General features: G+C 36.5%; 1 protein-coding gene across 1 annotated transcript; it reads left to right on the top strand.

The window, feature by feature from the left end:
- Positions 1-9498: 9498 nt before the first annotated feature.
- On the top strand, positions 9499-15807 carry LOC133736834 (SUMO-activating enzyme subunit 2). The gene is made up of 11 exons (XM_062164428.1): positions 9499-9867; positions 10029-10118; positions 11083-11166; positions 11248-11466; positions 12249-12350; positions 12899-13357; positions 13484-13713; positions 14240-14333; positions 14439-14621; positions 14716-14813; positions 15189-15807. The coding sequence occupies exons 1-11, from the start codon at positions 9835-9837 to the stop codon at positions 15517-15519; spliced, it is 1923 nt and encodes a 640-aa protein (XP_062020412.1). The 5' UTR covers positions 9499-9834; the 3' UTR covers positions 15520-15807.
- The last annotated feature ends 356 nt before the right edge of the window (positions 15808-16163 follow it).

The raw sequence follows: 16163 nt of genomic DNA, 5'->3' as shown, positions 1-16163 counted from the left end.
TGCTAAAAGGAATCGAAAGGGGAGGAGAGGGGACTCGAATACTTTCCACTCGGAAGGTGTGAGCGTGCGAGCTGATGAGATGGCGTAGTCTGATTGGTGGAAGTTGTTTTCTGGTTGGTACGGCGTCGTTGCCGACACTGAAAATTTATTTTTGTTTTTTATTTTTTCAGGAAAAAAAAAAATTATTTGTTGGTGTCGCACCGAGGGAAAGAAGGGACGCCTCAGAGGACCTTTTCAAGGTATTTGGTATTGGCTCAATGGCTTCCCCCAACAAAAACTAATCAAACTAATTAAAAAAAAAATCTTTTTATTGAAAAAAAGAAGAAGAAGTTCAGAAACGTGAAATGATTAAAGAGTTTAAAAAGCAGATAAAATTAAATAAGAGTATAAAGAGAAATTAGAAAGTTGTCTTTTGAGTGTATTAATTATCTAATTCTTATGGATAGTTGGATACAACGTGGCGAGCAATAAATGGAATAAGGTTGAAACTTGAAAGGTTGCAAGCATTGGGAGGAAATCACCCAGAGAAATTCTTACATAAGGCAAACATACCACGAGGCGTTGGGGCAACCCAATCAAAACTCAGAAAATTTTAAGTGTATACTGAAACTATCCTTAATTATTAAAAGAAAATACCCAAAACACTCTCTTGCAGCCACGTGGTACGTTTGTCCTACGCAAGAATCTCTTAATCACCTATATCTAAATTCTATATCTCAACTCTATCCCACGAATCATAATGTTGACACCTACCTACTAATCTAACACCCCACTAACTTTGCTGACTCTCATTAAAAAAAATATGGAGAAATTACTGGTCACTCCCTGTACTTTTAGGGCGTCAACAGTTCAATCCCTACTATCCTAATTTAAACAAATTACTCCTCAAATATTCAAATTTCACACAATGTGGTCCAAAATGACTATTTTACCCCCTCACTGTAATTTGTTAAAATTAGGATAGTAGGGACTGAACTGTTGACGCCCTAAAAGTACAGGGAGTGACCATTAATTTCCCCAAAATAAAATAAATAATAATAAAAATCAACTCAGCCATATCATTTGCTTCAAACTAGTCTTTTCTTTCACTAGTTGTTTATAGGATTAAATACTGTTTACTCCCTATACTTATAGGGTTTCATCGTTTCAGTCCCTGACCTTCGAATTTCACCTAAAAAGTCCCTGAACTCTCAATTTCCTCCCAATTGGTCCCTGCCGTCAAAATTTTCTGTTAAAGTTGCCAAAAATGTCTATTATGCCCTCACTTACTTTGTTCTTTTTAATTTATTTTTTCTCTCTCTTTTATTTCTTTTTTTCATTTCACTTCTTGAAGGTCTGTGGATTGGAACCATCTTGATGAGGAGATGAACAGAAGGAGGTGAGAGAGCCGGAAGAAAAAGAAGAAGAGGTAAAAAGAAAAAAAAAGAAAAAAAAAGAGGAAGATAAAAAAAAAAATTAAGTAAATGAGGGTATAATGGACTTTTTAGGGGAAGATAACGGAGTTTTTTACGGATGTTTGACGGCAGGGACCAATTAGGAGGAAATTGGGAGTTCAGGGACTTTTCATTCGAAGGTCAAGGACTGAAACGATGAAACCCTATAAGTATAGGGAGTAAGCAGTATTTAACCTCTGTTTATATCATCATCTAATCGATCGAAACAAAAGACTTGTGTCGTCTTATAGTCTTTTGTAAAACTAGGCTTACCATTTCTTCCTACCAAGCAGACTGAAAAGTGAATATTATGAATTCAAAAGCTTCAAGACAATCGCTAAGTACCATTTGGTCTAGTGGCATAAATCTCTCATTCGTAAGTGGGAGGTCGTGAATTCAACTAACATAAGACTAGTTGTTGCATATAAGTTGTTGATCTGATAAAAAAAATTAAAAATAAAAACTTCAAGACAATTCAATATGTACGTGGGCAAACTATGAAACTTTAATCCCATATTACAATGAAAGTAAGCAATTGAATTTGTTTAAGATTGCAATTAGAGTGAGAAGTGGGCTCTGGGTGATGGCTAATCTCACTTTCAGTTTTAGAGAGAATACATAAAAGTGAAGTAGATGATTGATTTATACAGAATGTGAGACCCAACTCTTTCAATTTCTGTCTGTGACTCATCTCGTCACACTTCAAATTGATTTGGCGGGTTTGACATTCCATTCAATTATTGAAATTGATATCATTTCAAATTGATTTTGTAAAGGCTTGTCATCTCTTATTCTTCACACTTTGTCCACCTTTTGGATTATCTTGAAACTTCTAAATTCACAATATTCAGTATTCAATCCTTAAACCTTGTGTTTGGTTTTTGACTTTTGATAATCTTGAAGAAAAAGAAAGAACAAATATGTAAGAACCTACATTACATCGATCTCATCTACAAGTATGGTGTATTCTTTCATCTTTGTCTAGATCTTGCAAATATAAAGAAGGAATGCCATTGAATTTAGATGATTTGGATCTGAAAATTTATTCTTAGCTCAATCAAACTGAATTAAGAAAGAGAAAAATAATTTGTCTTATTTATATTATTATTTTTTCTAATGGGATTGAGTTAACAGAGTTAGTAGGGGGTTAGGTTAGTGGTTAGGTGTCAAATTATGTATCGTGGGACAAGGTTAGGACATAGAGTTTAGGGACAGGTGATCTCCTCCCGCTAGCATTTTGGAGTTAAATTTGCTCACCACTTTTGATCTGATGGTGATACCAATTACCACCACCCCATAAAAAATTTGCCACATGTTTCATAATATAGACATGGTTAACTCATTAGAATTAAGACAAATAATAATGATGGTTAATGAAGATTAAGAAAAAAAAAATAAAAATACTCACTCCCTTCCCATCAAACCAATTCACTTGTAACATACAGGAAAGCCCAATTTTGGGATTTAATTCGAGTTTTGCAAATTAATTAATTATTTCAAAAGTCCCAATACTATAATGGATTAAATTATGTTTAGTCCCTGTACTATGACCCTTTTTTCATTTCAGTCCCTGACATTCTCAATTAATCTGAAAAGTCTCTAACGTCAAAATTTCCGTCTGATTGGTCCCTCCCGCGTCAAATTAGGAGTTGACCTTAGGTGAAATGTCCAATATACCCCTCTGCTATTTCTTTTTCCTTTTTAATTTCTTTTTCTCCTTTTTTTTTCTTTTTCCTTTTTAATTTCTTTTTTTCTTTTTCCTTTTTAATTTCTTTTTTGCTTTTTCTTCTTTTTTTCTTGTTCCTTTTTAATTGTTTTTTTCCTTTTTTTCTTTTTTTTCCTTTTTAATTTCTTTTTTGCTTTTTCTTCTTTTTTTCTTGTTCCTTTTTAATTTCTTTTTTTCCTTTTTTTTTCTTTTCGTTTTGCCTACTTTCTCCTTCCTCAACCCACCAATCCCATTCCGATCAAACTCCACAACCCATCTGTTTCTCTCCCCAAATTGAAACCAAACCCAGCAAAGACCTAGCTTGGCGGTGCAAAGATGGACATCGAGCAAAAGCAAGAGGCTAGGAGATGATCGATCACTTCACCTTCTCTGAAGCCATCTCCCTCTGTTGGGATCCGCCCTCGCCTCCATCGTCGTCGACGTCATCTCCCAAACACAAGCATATCCCAATCAGCTTGGAAATTCGCCGCTAAACCACTCCCCTCTTGTTTTCACAGCCTACTTCTCTCTCTCCCACTCAAATCTCACTTTCTCTCTCCACATCAAGCCTCAATTTGGAAACTTTTCACTGAAAACTACCATTTTTTCAGACCCTGAGGTTTTTGGGTCTTGCTCAAAATGGTGATTTGGATTTTGGGTCTGGTGGAAATGATGGTTTTTGATGGCCAAGTTGACCAAAACCAGAAGTGAAGAAGAAGAATAGTGATGGAAAAGAAAAATGGCTGCCGGCGTGGAGAACAATAATTGGGGTTTTGGGTCGATCTGGATTGGTTCGCCGACGTGGCACTACCGATGCAGCAGGATACGATGGTCATTAAAAAGGAAAAAGAAAAAGGAAAAAAGAAATTAAAAAGGAAAAAAGAAAAATGAAAAAAGGAAAAGGAAAAGGAAAAAAGAAATTAAAAAGAAAAAAGAAAAAAGAAAAAAGAAAAAAAAAAGGCCCACCGGCGTGGAGAACAAGAATTGGGGTTTCAGGTCGATCTGGATTGGTTTGCCGACGTGGCGCTACCGATGCAGCAGGATACGATGGTCATTAAAAAGGAAAAAGAAAAAAGAAAAAAGGAAAAAAAAGAAATTAAAAAGGAAAAATGAAAAATAAAAAAGGAAAAAAGAAATTAAAAAGGAAAAAAAAAGGGCCAATGATAAAAGAGGTCAATTTGAAGTGCCTTATTATAATTTAGGATACACAAATGTCCCTATGATAATTAAGGTCACCCCTTAACAACCTACCACTGAAAATACAAATAATTACAAAAACTGTCATCGCATCTCTCTCTATCCCTCTGTCCCTTTATCTCTCTCTCTCTCTCACTCTCTCACTGCGACTCCGATCTGGATACCCACGGCAGCTGCTCCTTCTCCGCCGCACAGGATCGTACCCTGATCAAGGGCTTCTCCGGCTGCCCCTCCCCGTCCTCTGGGGGCTAGATCTCTACAAGAATAATCTACGTCGGGTTGACGACGACGACGACCCTGACTTGTCCTGGCACGGGGTGAACTTCTAGGACTTGATCGCCACTTTTCAAGTTTAGTCTTGGTCAAGGTCAATACCATTTTCAAAAATTCTTGCCTGATGATGGGTCTGCAATTGTGTTCTACAATTGGGTTTTAGTTATGCGTTTATGTTCATCTTTAATAGCATCACAATTGACTCGTCAGTAAGGTTACTTTCAAATTTTGGATGATTGCTCTTTGGAGTGTAAACACATTTTGAATTTCTCAACCAGATTCTCTTTTTCCCCTTACTTTTTGTTTCTCAACCAGATTGTTAGAAGTTAGCTCTTTGGTACATGAATATTTATATAATTTTTAATCTTAGATATCATGCTTTCAGACATATAAGACTAAATGCATTCCTATGGATCAATATATATACCTAAGATGTAGGTTTAGAAATATCGAATAGTTATATATCTACATCATAGGACGAAAAACATTAGAAAAAAAATTTAAACATTATTTCTTCAATTGTATCTATATAGTAGGTATTTAAAGTTGTATAGTAGAGATTTGACCTACCTAAACATATAAAGCAGAAAAAAAAAACACATAGAATATATTACCAATCTAATCAAAAGGTACAAATATGTACATATATAACCTAAACCTAATTAGAAGATAAAAACATTAGGACAAAAACACCTACTATGTAGATCTAGGTTTAGAAATATCGAATAGTTATATACCTACATTACAGGATGAAAAACATTAGAACAAAAATTCAAACATTATTGCATCAATTGTATCTATATATATAGTCGGTATTTAAAGTTGTATAGCATAGATTTGACCTACCTAGACATATAAAGTAGAAAAAAAAACATAGAATATATTACCAATCTAATTAAAAGGTACACATATGTACACATAGAACCTATACCTAATTAAAAGATAAAAAGTATGAAAGAGAAAGTGAGAGATAATGAGAGAACCTTATGTATAGAGATATAGAGAAACTTGAATTTTTTCAAACTTGTGAAATCTTAACTATAAATAAGGCATGTAAATGTGAAATAAAAATGTCTAATCAAATTCTAAGACAAATTAACACGTACCATGATCGATTCTATATCAAAGGTAAGCAAAAACTTCTTACCAAGTCTATAATAAAGGTAGCTGTGAATTGAATAAGCCACATTAGTAAGACCTAAAAACGAACTAAGAAGGAAGAAGCCACACAAAAAAGACAGATATGAGAGATAAATAAATAAACAAAGAAATGAGAAGTATGTGTTGGAAAGAAGATATGCATGGAACAAGTAGATGAAAAAGAGATGATTTGGAAAGAAGATATGCATGGAACAAGGAGAGGAAAAAAGAGATGATTTGTTAGAAAAAAAGAAGAAGAAGATGAAGAAGAAGAAGCAAGAGGAGTAAGAGAATGAGGCAATACATAATAGGCAAGATCAAGAATTGCTTTGTGTTTATGAAAATACCTAGCGCTCTGCTAGGGTTGGGAGAGCGCCGATCTTGGCCTCACTGTACCTTTCTCCATCATCGATGGAGTACCTTTCCAGCACCGATCTCTGCATCGTTGCCTTTGCGTATGGTTCACACCGTGGCTCGCATTCCTGCCGACGACGACTTCGTGTTCTTGGATTCTATCTTCTCATGGTGGCTCTTGTCAGGGTGGAGAAGAGGCTGCGCGGCTTGGCTGGATCGGATTGATGCCGAGAGTTGGCCAACTCCGTCTAAGAAGAGCACGACTGAAATTGGATTTTAATGGTTCTGGTTCTGGTTTGGTGGGGTTGTGGCTAGGGTTGGCACGACGGTGTAAATGGGGGAGAGTTGCTAGTGCTTGGCGCGTCCTAGATCTGACCAGAATGGGATCGGATCGTTTCCGGCGAGTGATGGATGTGCGGTTGTTAGAAGGTGATGGCGGTGCAACAATCAGGCTGTTGACGGTGATGAGGCAGGCCGAATTGGTCAGTCTTCGACAAAGGGTGGAGGAGCAGTGGTCAGGGCCAAGGTCAGGGAGGGTTTGGGTGCCCAGACATTTGGGTGTCCAAATGAGTTTCCCGTGGCCCTGGGCCTTTGCCTTTTTGGATTTCTCAAGTAGGGGTTGGGCCTATCCTCTTGAGACTTTGCAATTTGTGTATGAACCCGATGTTGTTAGGGTTCGCATTTGGGATCCAGGAGACTTTTTATGGGCCCTAAATATTTTGGAATTGGTGTGTTTGTTACATAGGTAGAAGATTGCTCTCTATTCAACGTATTAATTTGCGTGGAGTAGGCAAGGTCGGTCACACTACCGCCGGTTGCCTTGATAGAAGGTTACCCTCTATTCGATGCATTTCTTTGCGTGGAAGTATGGTCGACCATACTATTGGTATCGTTTTACATAGCCCGGATTCTGTCCCGTGCTTCATCAAATGCTTAATTGCATCCCTTCGTATCCTTGCTAGGTTTTATTTCCGATGTTTTGTTGCATCTAGTATTTTTCTTGTTTCTTTATATTTTGATGTAGTTTTTTTTTTTTTTGAGAATATTATATTTTGATGTAGTTTCTACATCTATAAGTTGTAGTTTTTCTTATTGTTATTTTTAATATAATGGTTGACTATTACTCTAAAAATAAAAAAAGAATAATGTCATAATATATATAAATTCCTCTTTTGAATCAAGAAACTAATAATATAAATTGAAGTCAACATATTAAATTTGCTAATTTTACATTAATAAAATTGCAATAATTTAAGATTACAATTAATATATTGATTTTTACTGTTTATTGCAAAATATATTAAATAAGGATATGTTAGGAATAAAAAATTTAGGTGTTGAGTCAGCAAGATAGAAAATGAAATAAATCCAATGTGGCAGTTGAGTCATATGACCGTGATTAACAAAAAAATTCATCCACACTACATCCAATACGAGGTGTGAGTTTTGGACTCAGATCTAATTTTTATAAACGAGAAAAGTAATTATTAGTTAATTTCTACTTCTTTAAATTGAAGCCCTTAAAAGCTTTACAAAATTTTGAACTACCCTAGTTACCCCCTATTGAGTTAATTCAAACAAATAAATATAAGGTTTTTTTTTTAATTGAAAAAGGTCAATACAAGCGTTATTATAGTAAGAAGCAAAAGAAATAAACACAAGCAAATAAATAAAGAGATAATTATGAAAGAGAGACGTAGGTTATGGGAGAACTGAGAAGTATAAGATATATAACTGCATTCATTCCAAATTCCCACGTCTAAAAGCAAGTGGATAAAATAATAATCCATAATTAACCACCTATGCTGTTTTTAAGGGAGGAAAATAAGAGCAACTTGATTGCAGTTGCTAAAGGATTAGGAGCAACTCGAGATGGCTTGTCTAGTGCTTACCAAAGAGGTTTTCAAAAATTACAAGTGGAAGGCGACTCCGAACTCACTATTTTTTTGTGTCAAAGGAAGAACATCCCCACCTTGAAAAATTTCCAACATTGTCTGGGACATCCAACAACTAGCAAGTTTGTTTGATTCAATCTCCTTTAATCATATTTATATGGAGGCAAGCTTCACTGCAGATGCCTTAGCAAGTTTGGATCATAAGTTTGGAGATGGTCGTGTTTGGACCAACTCCATCCTTAGTGAGACTTCTAGAGCCATTTTATTTGATGTTGTAAACTCTGGGTGCTCAAGAGGCTTCCACATCTAATATAGTTTTTTTTTGTATAAAAAAGGAGGAAACTAGGTTGATCGAGGATAAAAAATATTAAAGATCAAGCTAAAAAAATAGTGTTTTTGTTTACATGCCTTTGTGTGTCTGTGTAGATGCACGGGTAAAAGACTAGTAATTAACAATGCATACCCAAAACTAGGTCTAAATTTGGTTGAAAACCAACCTAAAATTTCATCAACTGGCTTCTGACAAATTTTTATTGGTTTTCTAAAATTTGAAACCGAAACCGAACTGTTGCCATCAGTTACCGACAAGTCAATATACCGAGATTTCGGCGAGAATTTCGGTCACATAATGATAATGGCAAGAACTTGGAGGAGATAGCTGGATCTGGAGACAGATAATGAAGAAGTAGATATGATGATGCAGACATATTTAATAGTACTTAAAAAGAAAAATATTTTTTATTAAGTTGAATATTTAATATTTGAAGTGTATTCAACTATTTTCGGCCTTTTTTATTTTCAAAAAAAAAAAAAACTATTTTCGGCTTGAAAACAACTAATGCGGACCTAAAAATTTACTTTTTGTGGGGGCGAATTTGGACCATAATAGCTAATGAACAATAATCTTCACGAGAAACTATATAATTTTTCCAAAATATGTATAACAACCTCAAATTACTACTCCTTGTGGGGTCAAAACCTTCTTAATAAACCAAAGCTTTTACCTATAAAAGAGCATGTATATTATTTACTAGGCTACTGTTGTTTCTCTCAATTGGCACGACCATAGTTAAATGCATTCTTAAAGATATACGAGCTGCTGCTTTATGAGTCGAATATATTAAATTTTAAATTCGGCTCAATTTTCCTACTAAGCTCAAATTTAGGTTATTTATTCATAAGTACGAACTGAACTGGCTAAAAACGAGCCGAATACGGGTTGAATTCGAATGGTCTCTACTCGATTTACATCCCCTATTGTGTTTGAGAGGTTAGTGAACGTGTAACAAATGTAAACTAGTGAATGACTTGCTTCTACTTTTTACATGTAAATTAATCAAAATGCGTATGATATTAATAAAATTCTTTGGCAGGACCAAATACAAAGCACCCACAGTTTTATAACTGGGCACAGCAAGTGAGCAAGTTGGCAAAAAGAGTCAAAACCCCTCAACCCCCAACCAAACCACCACTACGTCTACCTCTACCTCTACCTCTACCTCCATCTCTCGGACCCGCCTCCCCCCCATAACCCCCTCCTCCTCTTCCATTTTTGCAGAGAGCAAGTGGGTGTGAACAAGTTTTCACCTTTTTGCTGTTTTTGGCGCCCAGTGAACCCCCTCTCCTTCCTGGAAGAAACCCACTTGGACCTCACCCACCATTCCAGATTCCCCCCACGTACCCAGTTCGATTCCCCACAACCCCCATCTCTCTCTCTCTCTCTCTCTCTCTCTCTCTCTCTCTTCGTCTTTATGGTATTTGACGAATTGCTGCTGCTGCTGCTATTCACTTCAATTGACTCTTCTCTCTAGTCTCTCTCCTCCCTTCTCCGACTCCCATGGCTACCCAGAAACACTCGCCTGCTATAAAGGTACTATCTTTGAATTACCCACAACCCCAGTTTCTCACAAAACCCTAACCCCCCTCCCTCCCTCCCTCCCTTTTCGAATTCAAGCTCGAATTCGAGTGGGGTTTTGTATATGTTTTTGAAATGTTTTTTTTTTTTTTGGGTTTTTGTTTGGGTTTTTGTAGGGCGCCAAAGTTCTCATGGTTGGAGCAGGAGGTATCGGCTGCGAGCTCCTCAAGACTCTCGCTCTCTCTGGCTTCCAAGACATTCATATTGTGTGTTCCCTCTCTCTCTCTCTCCCATCTTTTGAATTTTGATAGGGTTTCATGTTTCGAGGGCTTTTTGGTTTCTAGGGTTTCATGCTCTATTCTCATTTCATATGTTTGCTGAGTGAAGCTTGTGTGTTGGTTTTGGTGGTTATAAATCTCATGGTATCGAATTATAAGTCCTGCAACTGTTTGCTTGTATATATGGTCCTGTGTAGTGTCAATTGAGTGAAAAAGTTAACGAATTTATACCGTTTGATTGTTGATTTCGTTTCTGAATCATCGTCGTTGTAGTTGATGCCGGCTGGCATAATATAAGAAGTCAGGACATTATTAAGAGTATCTAGGATTGGGATAATCGAAAAGGATTTGATGAAAACCGTAGGAAGATTTTCTGGAACCACAGTTGTGGGGGATCTTATCGGATATAAGCCTAGGGGTCTTAGGATTTAGCTGCGGTTGCTTACTTTCAGTAAAAGGTAAAGAATGAAGACTCTGAGCTACTGCTACGGTCATACAATAGTTATGCGTGAAATTGGAGTGTTTGTCAGGCTGCTTCCTCAAACTGCTCCAACCCAGTTGGCAAAAGTATTTATTGTTTTAGTGTTTCTTGCATTTCTAGTTTTATAGCTCTCAATTTGTCTTTGCATTCTATTTTCTGTGCTGGTCTATTAACTTTTTGTCAGCGTTAACATAAAGTAGAATATTTTAACAATACTGAGTGGTATTTCCAATTTAGAAAAACATGAACTGTAGGCCAAAATTTTATAAGATAGGATGTTGGAATTTGGATTTATGAGTTTGATTTTTACTATGGTTACTACATTGAATTCTCTGTTAATTTTTCTATTCAATGGCCTTCGAATTGAAATAGTCCACATTAGTTTTCTAAATTGTGTGTTTTGGCTAGAGTTAGCTGGATTGTTGCTTTTGGTAGTTATTCATTTATTTAGTTGTTTATGTTAAATTGTAGATTGACATGGACACTATAGAAGTCAGTAACCTCAACAGGCAATTCCTCTTTCGACAATCGCATGTTGGGCAATCCAAGGCCAAAGTAAGTATACCTGCGATATTGTTTGTTTCTATTTATATGGATCTGTCTCTGTATTAATATTTCTGTGAATATTTTCAACAGGTTGCTCGGGATGCTGTCTTAAAATTTAGGCCTCACATAAGCATTACTCCATACCATGCAAATGTTAAGGACCCTGACTTCAACGTGGATTTCTTTAAACAGTTTAACGTTGTTTTGAATGGACTTGACAACTTGGATGCCAGGCGACATGTGAATCGCCTATGCTTGGCAGCTGATGTTCCTTTAATCGAAAGTGGGACTACTGGGTTCCTTGGACAGGTGACTTATAGAGTTTTTTTCTGCATGAAACGGCTTTTTTTTTTTCTCATTGAAATTGGTTGTTACTGGTTGATCCATAATGTGTGTGTTGTTTGTCTGCTTGTTTTTCAAAAAAAGTTTTAAAATTTCTTTGCTTCATGTGTTGTTGGTATGTGGAGTCTTGTTCTGGAGGATTCTTTGTGGTTGCAGAATGAATTTCATAATGGCCTCTTTTCATCTGAGTTCATGCAGTGAACTAGTTCTCTATCTAAATTTAGTATTCATATGTTTCATTGGATAAATACATGAGCTAAGGATCACAATTGTATTGTCTCTAATGAACGGGTCCTATAACATTCTATATGATATGTCTGTAATGATAGTTCATTCCATAATAGATTCACATTAACCCTCACTAGGTCATCATCTTCGTCTTTACCCTTGCTCCAGCCATACGAGATGAACCACATGTTCTATTTTCTTTTTATTTTTTATCCCCCATTGTTTACATCAGTTATGTCAGTACTTCAATGATCAGTGATGTAATTGCCGCACAATGCTAAATACTTTCAAGTGTCTTTTTTTAAGTGTGCTAGATGAAAGCTATTAATGATTGTTGTTGTTATTTTGTGAGGGTCAGATGTGGGAATAACTCATTCTGTTTGACCAGTGTATTTGAAGTTCGACAACTTTGATTGCTCTATTTGCCCTTGCATTTGTTTTGTAAAAGGGTGCTGCCGTTTTTTATGGGGCACCATGATATATTCCTTCCCTTCTAACTTATTTTTTGACTCTGGAAGCAGGTGACTGTACATGTGAAGGGAATAACAGAGTGCTATGAATGCCAGCCTAAACCTGCTCCCAAAACGTACCCTGTCTGCACCATAACGAGCACTCCATCAAAGGTATTGACACGTGGTCTTTTTTCTTGATGCTAAGTTTCTAATTTTGCTCCTGTTCTTTTTCTTGCTTGTTTATGAGCTTCTATTGGCATGGATTGTATTATAAATCAAAATTTTGCTTAATAGAGAGTTTGTGTATGTCCTCTGAACTACAACTTCCAATTCCAACTCTATGAAAGATATTCAAGTACATGGAGACAAAAATTCTATGGGGAATGGCCCCCAAGAAACCGAAAAAATCATGTCCTTCATATTATTTAAGCTGGTTTTAGTACCCAGCATACACAAAGGTTTTGGATTACTGTTTCCCCCACACTTCAATTAGTATGTAATTGGTAAATGCTAAGACCTTTTTAATGATGTTTCCACCCCCCCCCCCCCCCCCCCAAAAAAAAAATGTTGCCTGTTTTACCTCAGAAAATTAAGTTATATGGCTTATGCAATGGAACATAAATGATTTGGGAGGGATGGTTGTTTGCCATGAGATCCATTATTTCAAGATAAACCTACCCCATGGGACTGGGCTTTGATTCTAATATTTGAATTTGCAGTTTGTTCACTGCATTGTATGGGCGAAGGAACTGCTCTTTGCAAAGTTGTTTGGGGACAAGAGTCAGGCCAATGATTTGAATGTGCGTTCCAGTGATGGTGCTAGCTCATCAGAACAGGCAGAAGATGTTTTTGAGCATAGGAAAGATGAAGACATTGAGCAATATGGAAGAAGAATATATGATCATGTATTTGGTTATAACATTGAGGTAGCTTTGTCTAATGAGGAGACATGGAAGAACCGTAATAGACCAAAGCCCATATATAGTAGGGATGCCATGCCTGTTGATGTCAGTCAACAGAATGGAAATGTGGAAAAAAATGGTGCAACCAATGATCCATCTTCAGTATCTGCCATGGTATCTCTAGGACTGAAGAATCCACAAGATGTGTGGAGCCTTATGGAAAATTCTAGAGTCTTTCTTGAGGCTTTGAAACTATTTTTCATGAAAAGGGGAAAGGTTAGTCTGATCTCTCTGTAGTTAAACAAAGACATCATATCTCTATCATTTATTTTCCATAGGTGAATACTGAAGTGTTATTTTCATTTTTGTTTTTGCTTTTGTTGTTGCGGTCTTCATATGCAGGAGATTGGAAACATGATTTTTGATAAAGATGATCAGCTAGCTGTAGAATTTGTTACTGCTGCCGCAAACATAAGGGCCACTGCTTTTGGCATCCCATTGCATAGTCTATTTGAAGCTAAAGGTATTGCTGGTAATATTGTCCATGCTGTTGCAACAACAAATGCAATTATTGCTGGGTTGATTGTCATTGAGACAGTCAAGGTGCTGCAAAATGACGCAAAAAATTACAGGTGTGTACAATAGCCCGCCTTCTCTGCTAGTTGAATTATGTATTTTGTAATGCTGAGAAGTATGTTCCTTGAGTTCTCTTGCTATTCTCAGTTTTTGTAGTTCTCTCAAGACATTGAAGCAATGTTGTGTTTTTTTGTGGTTGATAATATTGATTTTTTCATTTTACCGATATGTAGTATCTGCACACCCTTGCACGCACTCGCACTTTTGCAAATACACTCTTTAACACCTCGATATTGACCGGGAAGAATAAAGCCATGTGATCTGGTATTGGCTTGCTGGCATTGGCTTTAGTTGCACTGTTTGGTATGTGTCTAGGACTAATAGGAAGAATCCACTTTCAAGTCATTTAGAGTTTTCTTGTCTGGGATTATTGGAGAAAAATATTTCAGATGTGTTTTTTGAATTTTATGTGTATAGGGGAATGTGTGTTTCTGACATGAATTCAGCAAAGTTTCTGCTATGAATTTTGTTAATTTTACTCTTTCTGCAACTCGTTTGTTCTACCCTGATTCGGTCACGTAGGATGACTTATTGTCTGGAACATCCAACAAGAAAGATGCTACTCATGCCAGTGGAACCATTTGAACCTAACAAGTCCTGCTATGTCTGTTCGGAGGTATGCAAATTGCTCTTTTCTGAATTCTGTCTTTGTGGTCTTTTTCTTTCATATGTAAGTGTGAATGTGATGTGCACTAAATGCAATGTAATTGATTTTAAGCAGACACCACTATTATTAGAGATCAACACCAACCGTGCAAAATTGCGGGACATAGTTGAAAAGATAGTTAAAAACAAGCTTGGAATGAACTCTCCACTCATTATGCACGGAGCAGCCCTTCTTTATGAAGTTGGTGATGACCTGGATGAAGCCATGATAAAAAATTATGCAGCGAATCTTGATAAGGTATGATTCTTTTACTTAATGTGACTTGTCAAAATTTGCTCACCTGTATCAGTTGTTTATTGAAGAATTTTCTATATTGTATATGACATTTTAGGTGCTATCTGAGTTTCCTTCTCCAGTTACTAGTGGAACCATGCTGACAATTGAGGATCTTCAGCAAGAACTGAAATGCAATATCAATATCAAACACAGGTTTTTTGTTTTTTTTACGTTTTTTTAATTTTTGATTTTATCAAGTATCAAGCTTTACAGCTTGCTACATAAAATTTAAAGTTGCTCCATAACATCTATAAATTATACAAGGTTATGGATGTCTTCAAGATATGAAGCGCCATCGTGATTCACCCTATAGCTGTACAAGTTGAATCTTAATAAGCCATTGGGAATTCTTTTAGTTGAAATTAATGCCTCTTCATCCTGCAATTTTCCCCCTCCTGTTCAACTCCTCCCCAGCCGCCAAATTACTTCGCTGTCAAGCTGATTATGAAGCATTTCCTGATGTATTTCATATTGCTCGAAGATTGTGAATATACATTTCTAATTTGATGCAAATTTGATTTCTCACAGAGAGGAATTTGATGAGGAGAAGGAACCTGATGGAATGGTTCTATCTGGATGGACTCAAGCTACTTCTGTGGTCAAGGATGACAAGAAGTCCAATGCTAATGTTGGAAGCACATCAAGTGCATCAGAACTGGAGACTGATAAGAATAATGAGATTGAAACTGCTCCTGGAAAGAAAAGAAAACTGTCCGATGTTTCTGAGGCAGATACGTCAAGTGTTGCTGGTGATACAAAAAGTCATGGTAAATTGGAAGTTCTTGACGACGACGATGATGATGTTGTCATGTTTAATGATTGGGATTCAGCCGCCAACAAGAAGTTAAGGTCGCAATAGCTTTTGGATTTAAATGTGGAGGGGTCAGTACTAATTTTGTACCATTAGTGAGAAGCATTGATTCTTTTGGGGCTCATAATTTGCTGTTTGTTAGGTCGAGCCAGTACAAGTTAAATGGTCATTCCTTTCCCCCTCTTCCCTTTTTGGTGGTTAGAAAGTGTAATGTGTATTCTTCCTAACTTAGTTGGCCGAGTAATAGAAGTGTAACATGGAGAGAACTAAAAACTTCGGAAATGACAGCAGTGACTGAACAAATGACCATTAAATTGCAAACACTTTTTCTGTCTATTTTGAAATAGCTTTCGTGCTGTAGACATCTTTATTTAATTGCATCCTGATTGGATAATGTGGTGTAAAGCAGCAGAATTTGGGAGCAGAACTAATGCAGTCTGCACTTCAAAGTTGTGTCACATCTCCTACTTTGCTACCAGATAGGAGCAGGAAGATCACAAGGCTTTCCAATTTGCAATATTTATTGGTCACTTTGTTGAATATTTTTTGTTTTCAAATATAAGTTAAGATATTGCCCAGAGACTAGCAGTCTTCTCTTTCTTCACCGGTTTTCTCCACAACTCCGTCGAGGCATTGGATTGCGCACAAATTTAGGGTTTTAAAAGCCGGTATTGAGGTGGAACTTTATTTAT

The sequence above is a fragment of the Rosa rugosa genome, chromosome 3, assembly GCF_958449725.1.
Source record: "Rosa rugosa chromosome 3, drRosRugo1.1, whole genome shotgun sequence".
Classification (NCBI taxonomy): domain Eukaryota; kingdom Viridiplantae; phylum Streptophyta; class Magnoliopsida; order Rosales; family Rosaceae; genus Rosa; species Rosa rugosa.
This window is presented reverse-complemented; position numbering and strand designations above follow the sequence as displayed.

Bases quoted from the DNA above. Each gene is read 5' to 3' on its own strand.
- LOC133736834 (XM_062164428.1), top strand. From the start codon at position 9,835: ATGGCTACCCAGAAACACTCGCCTGCTATAAAG. The intron at 9,868-10,028 runs GTACTATCTTTG...GGGTTTTTGTAG, and splicing joins AACACTCGCCTGCTATAAAG to GGCGCCAAAGTTCTCATGGT. The intron at 14,814-15,188 runs GTTTTTTGTTTT...GATTTCTCACAG, and splicing joins AATATCAATATCAAACACAG to AGAGGAATTTGATGAGGAGA.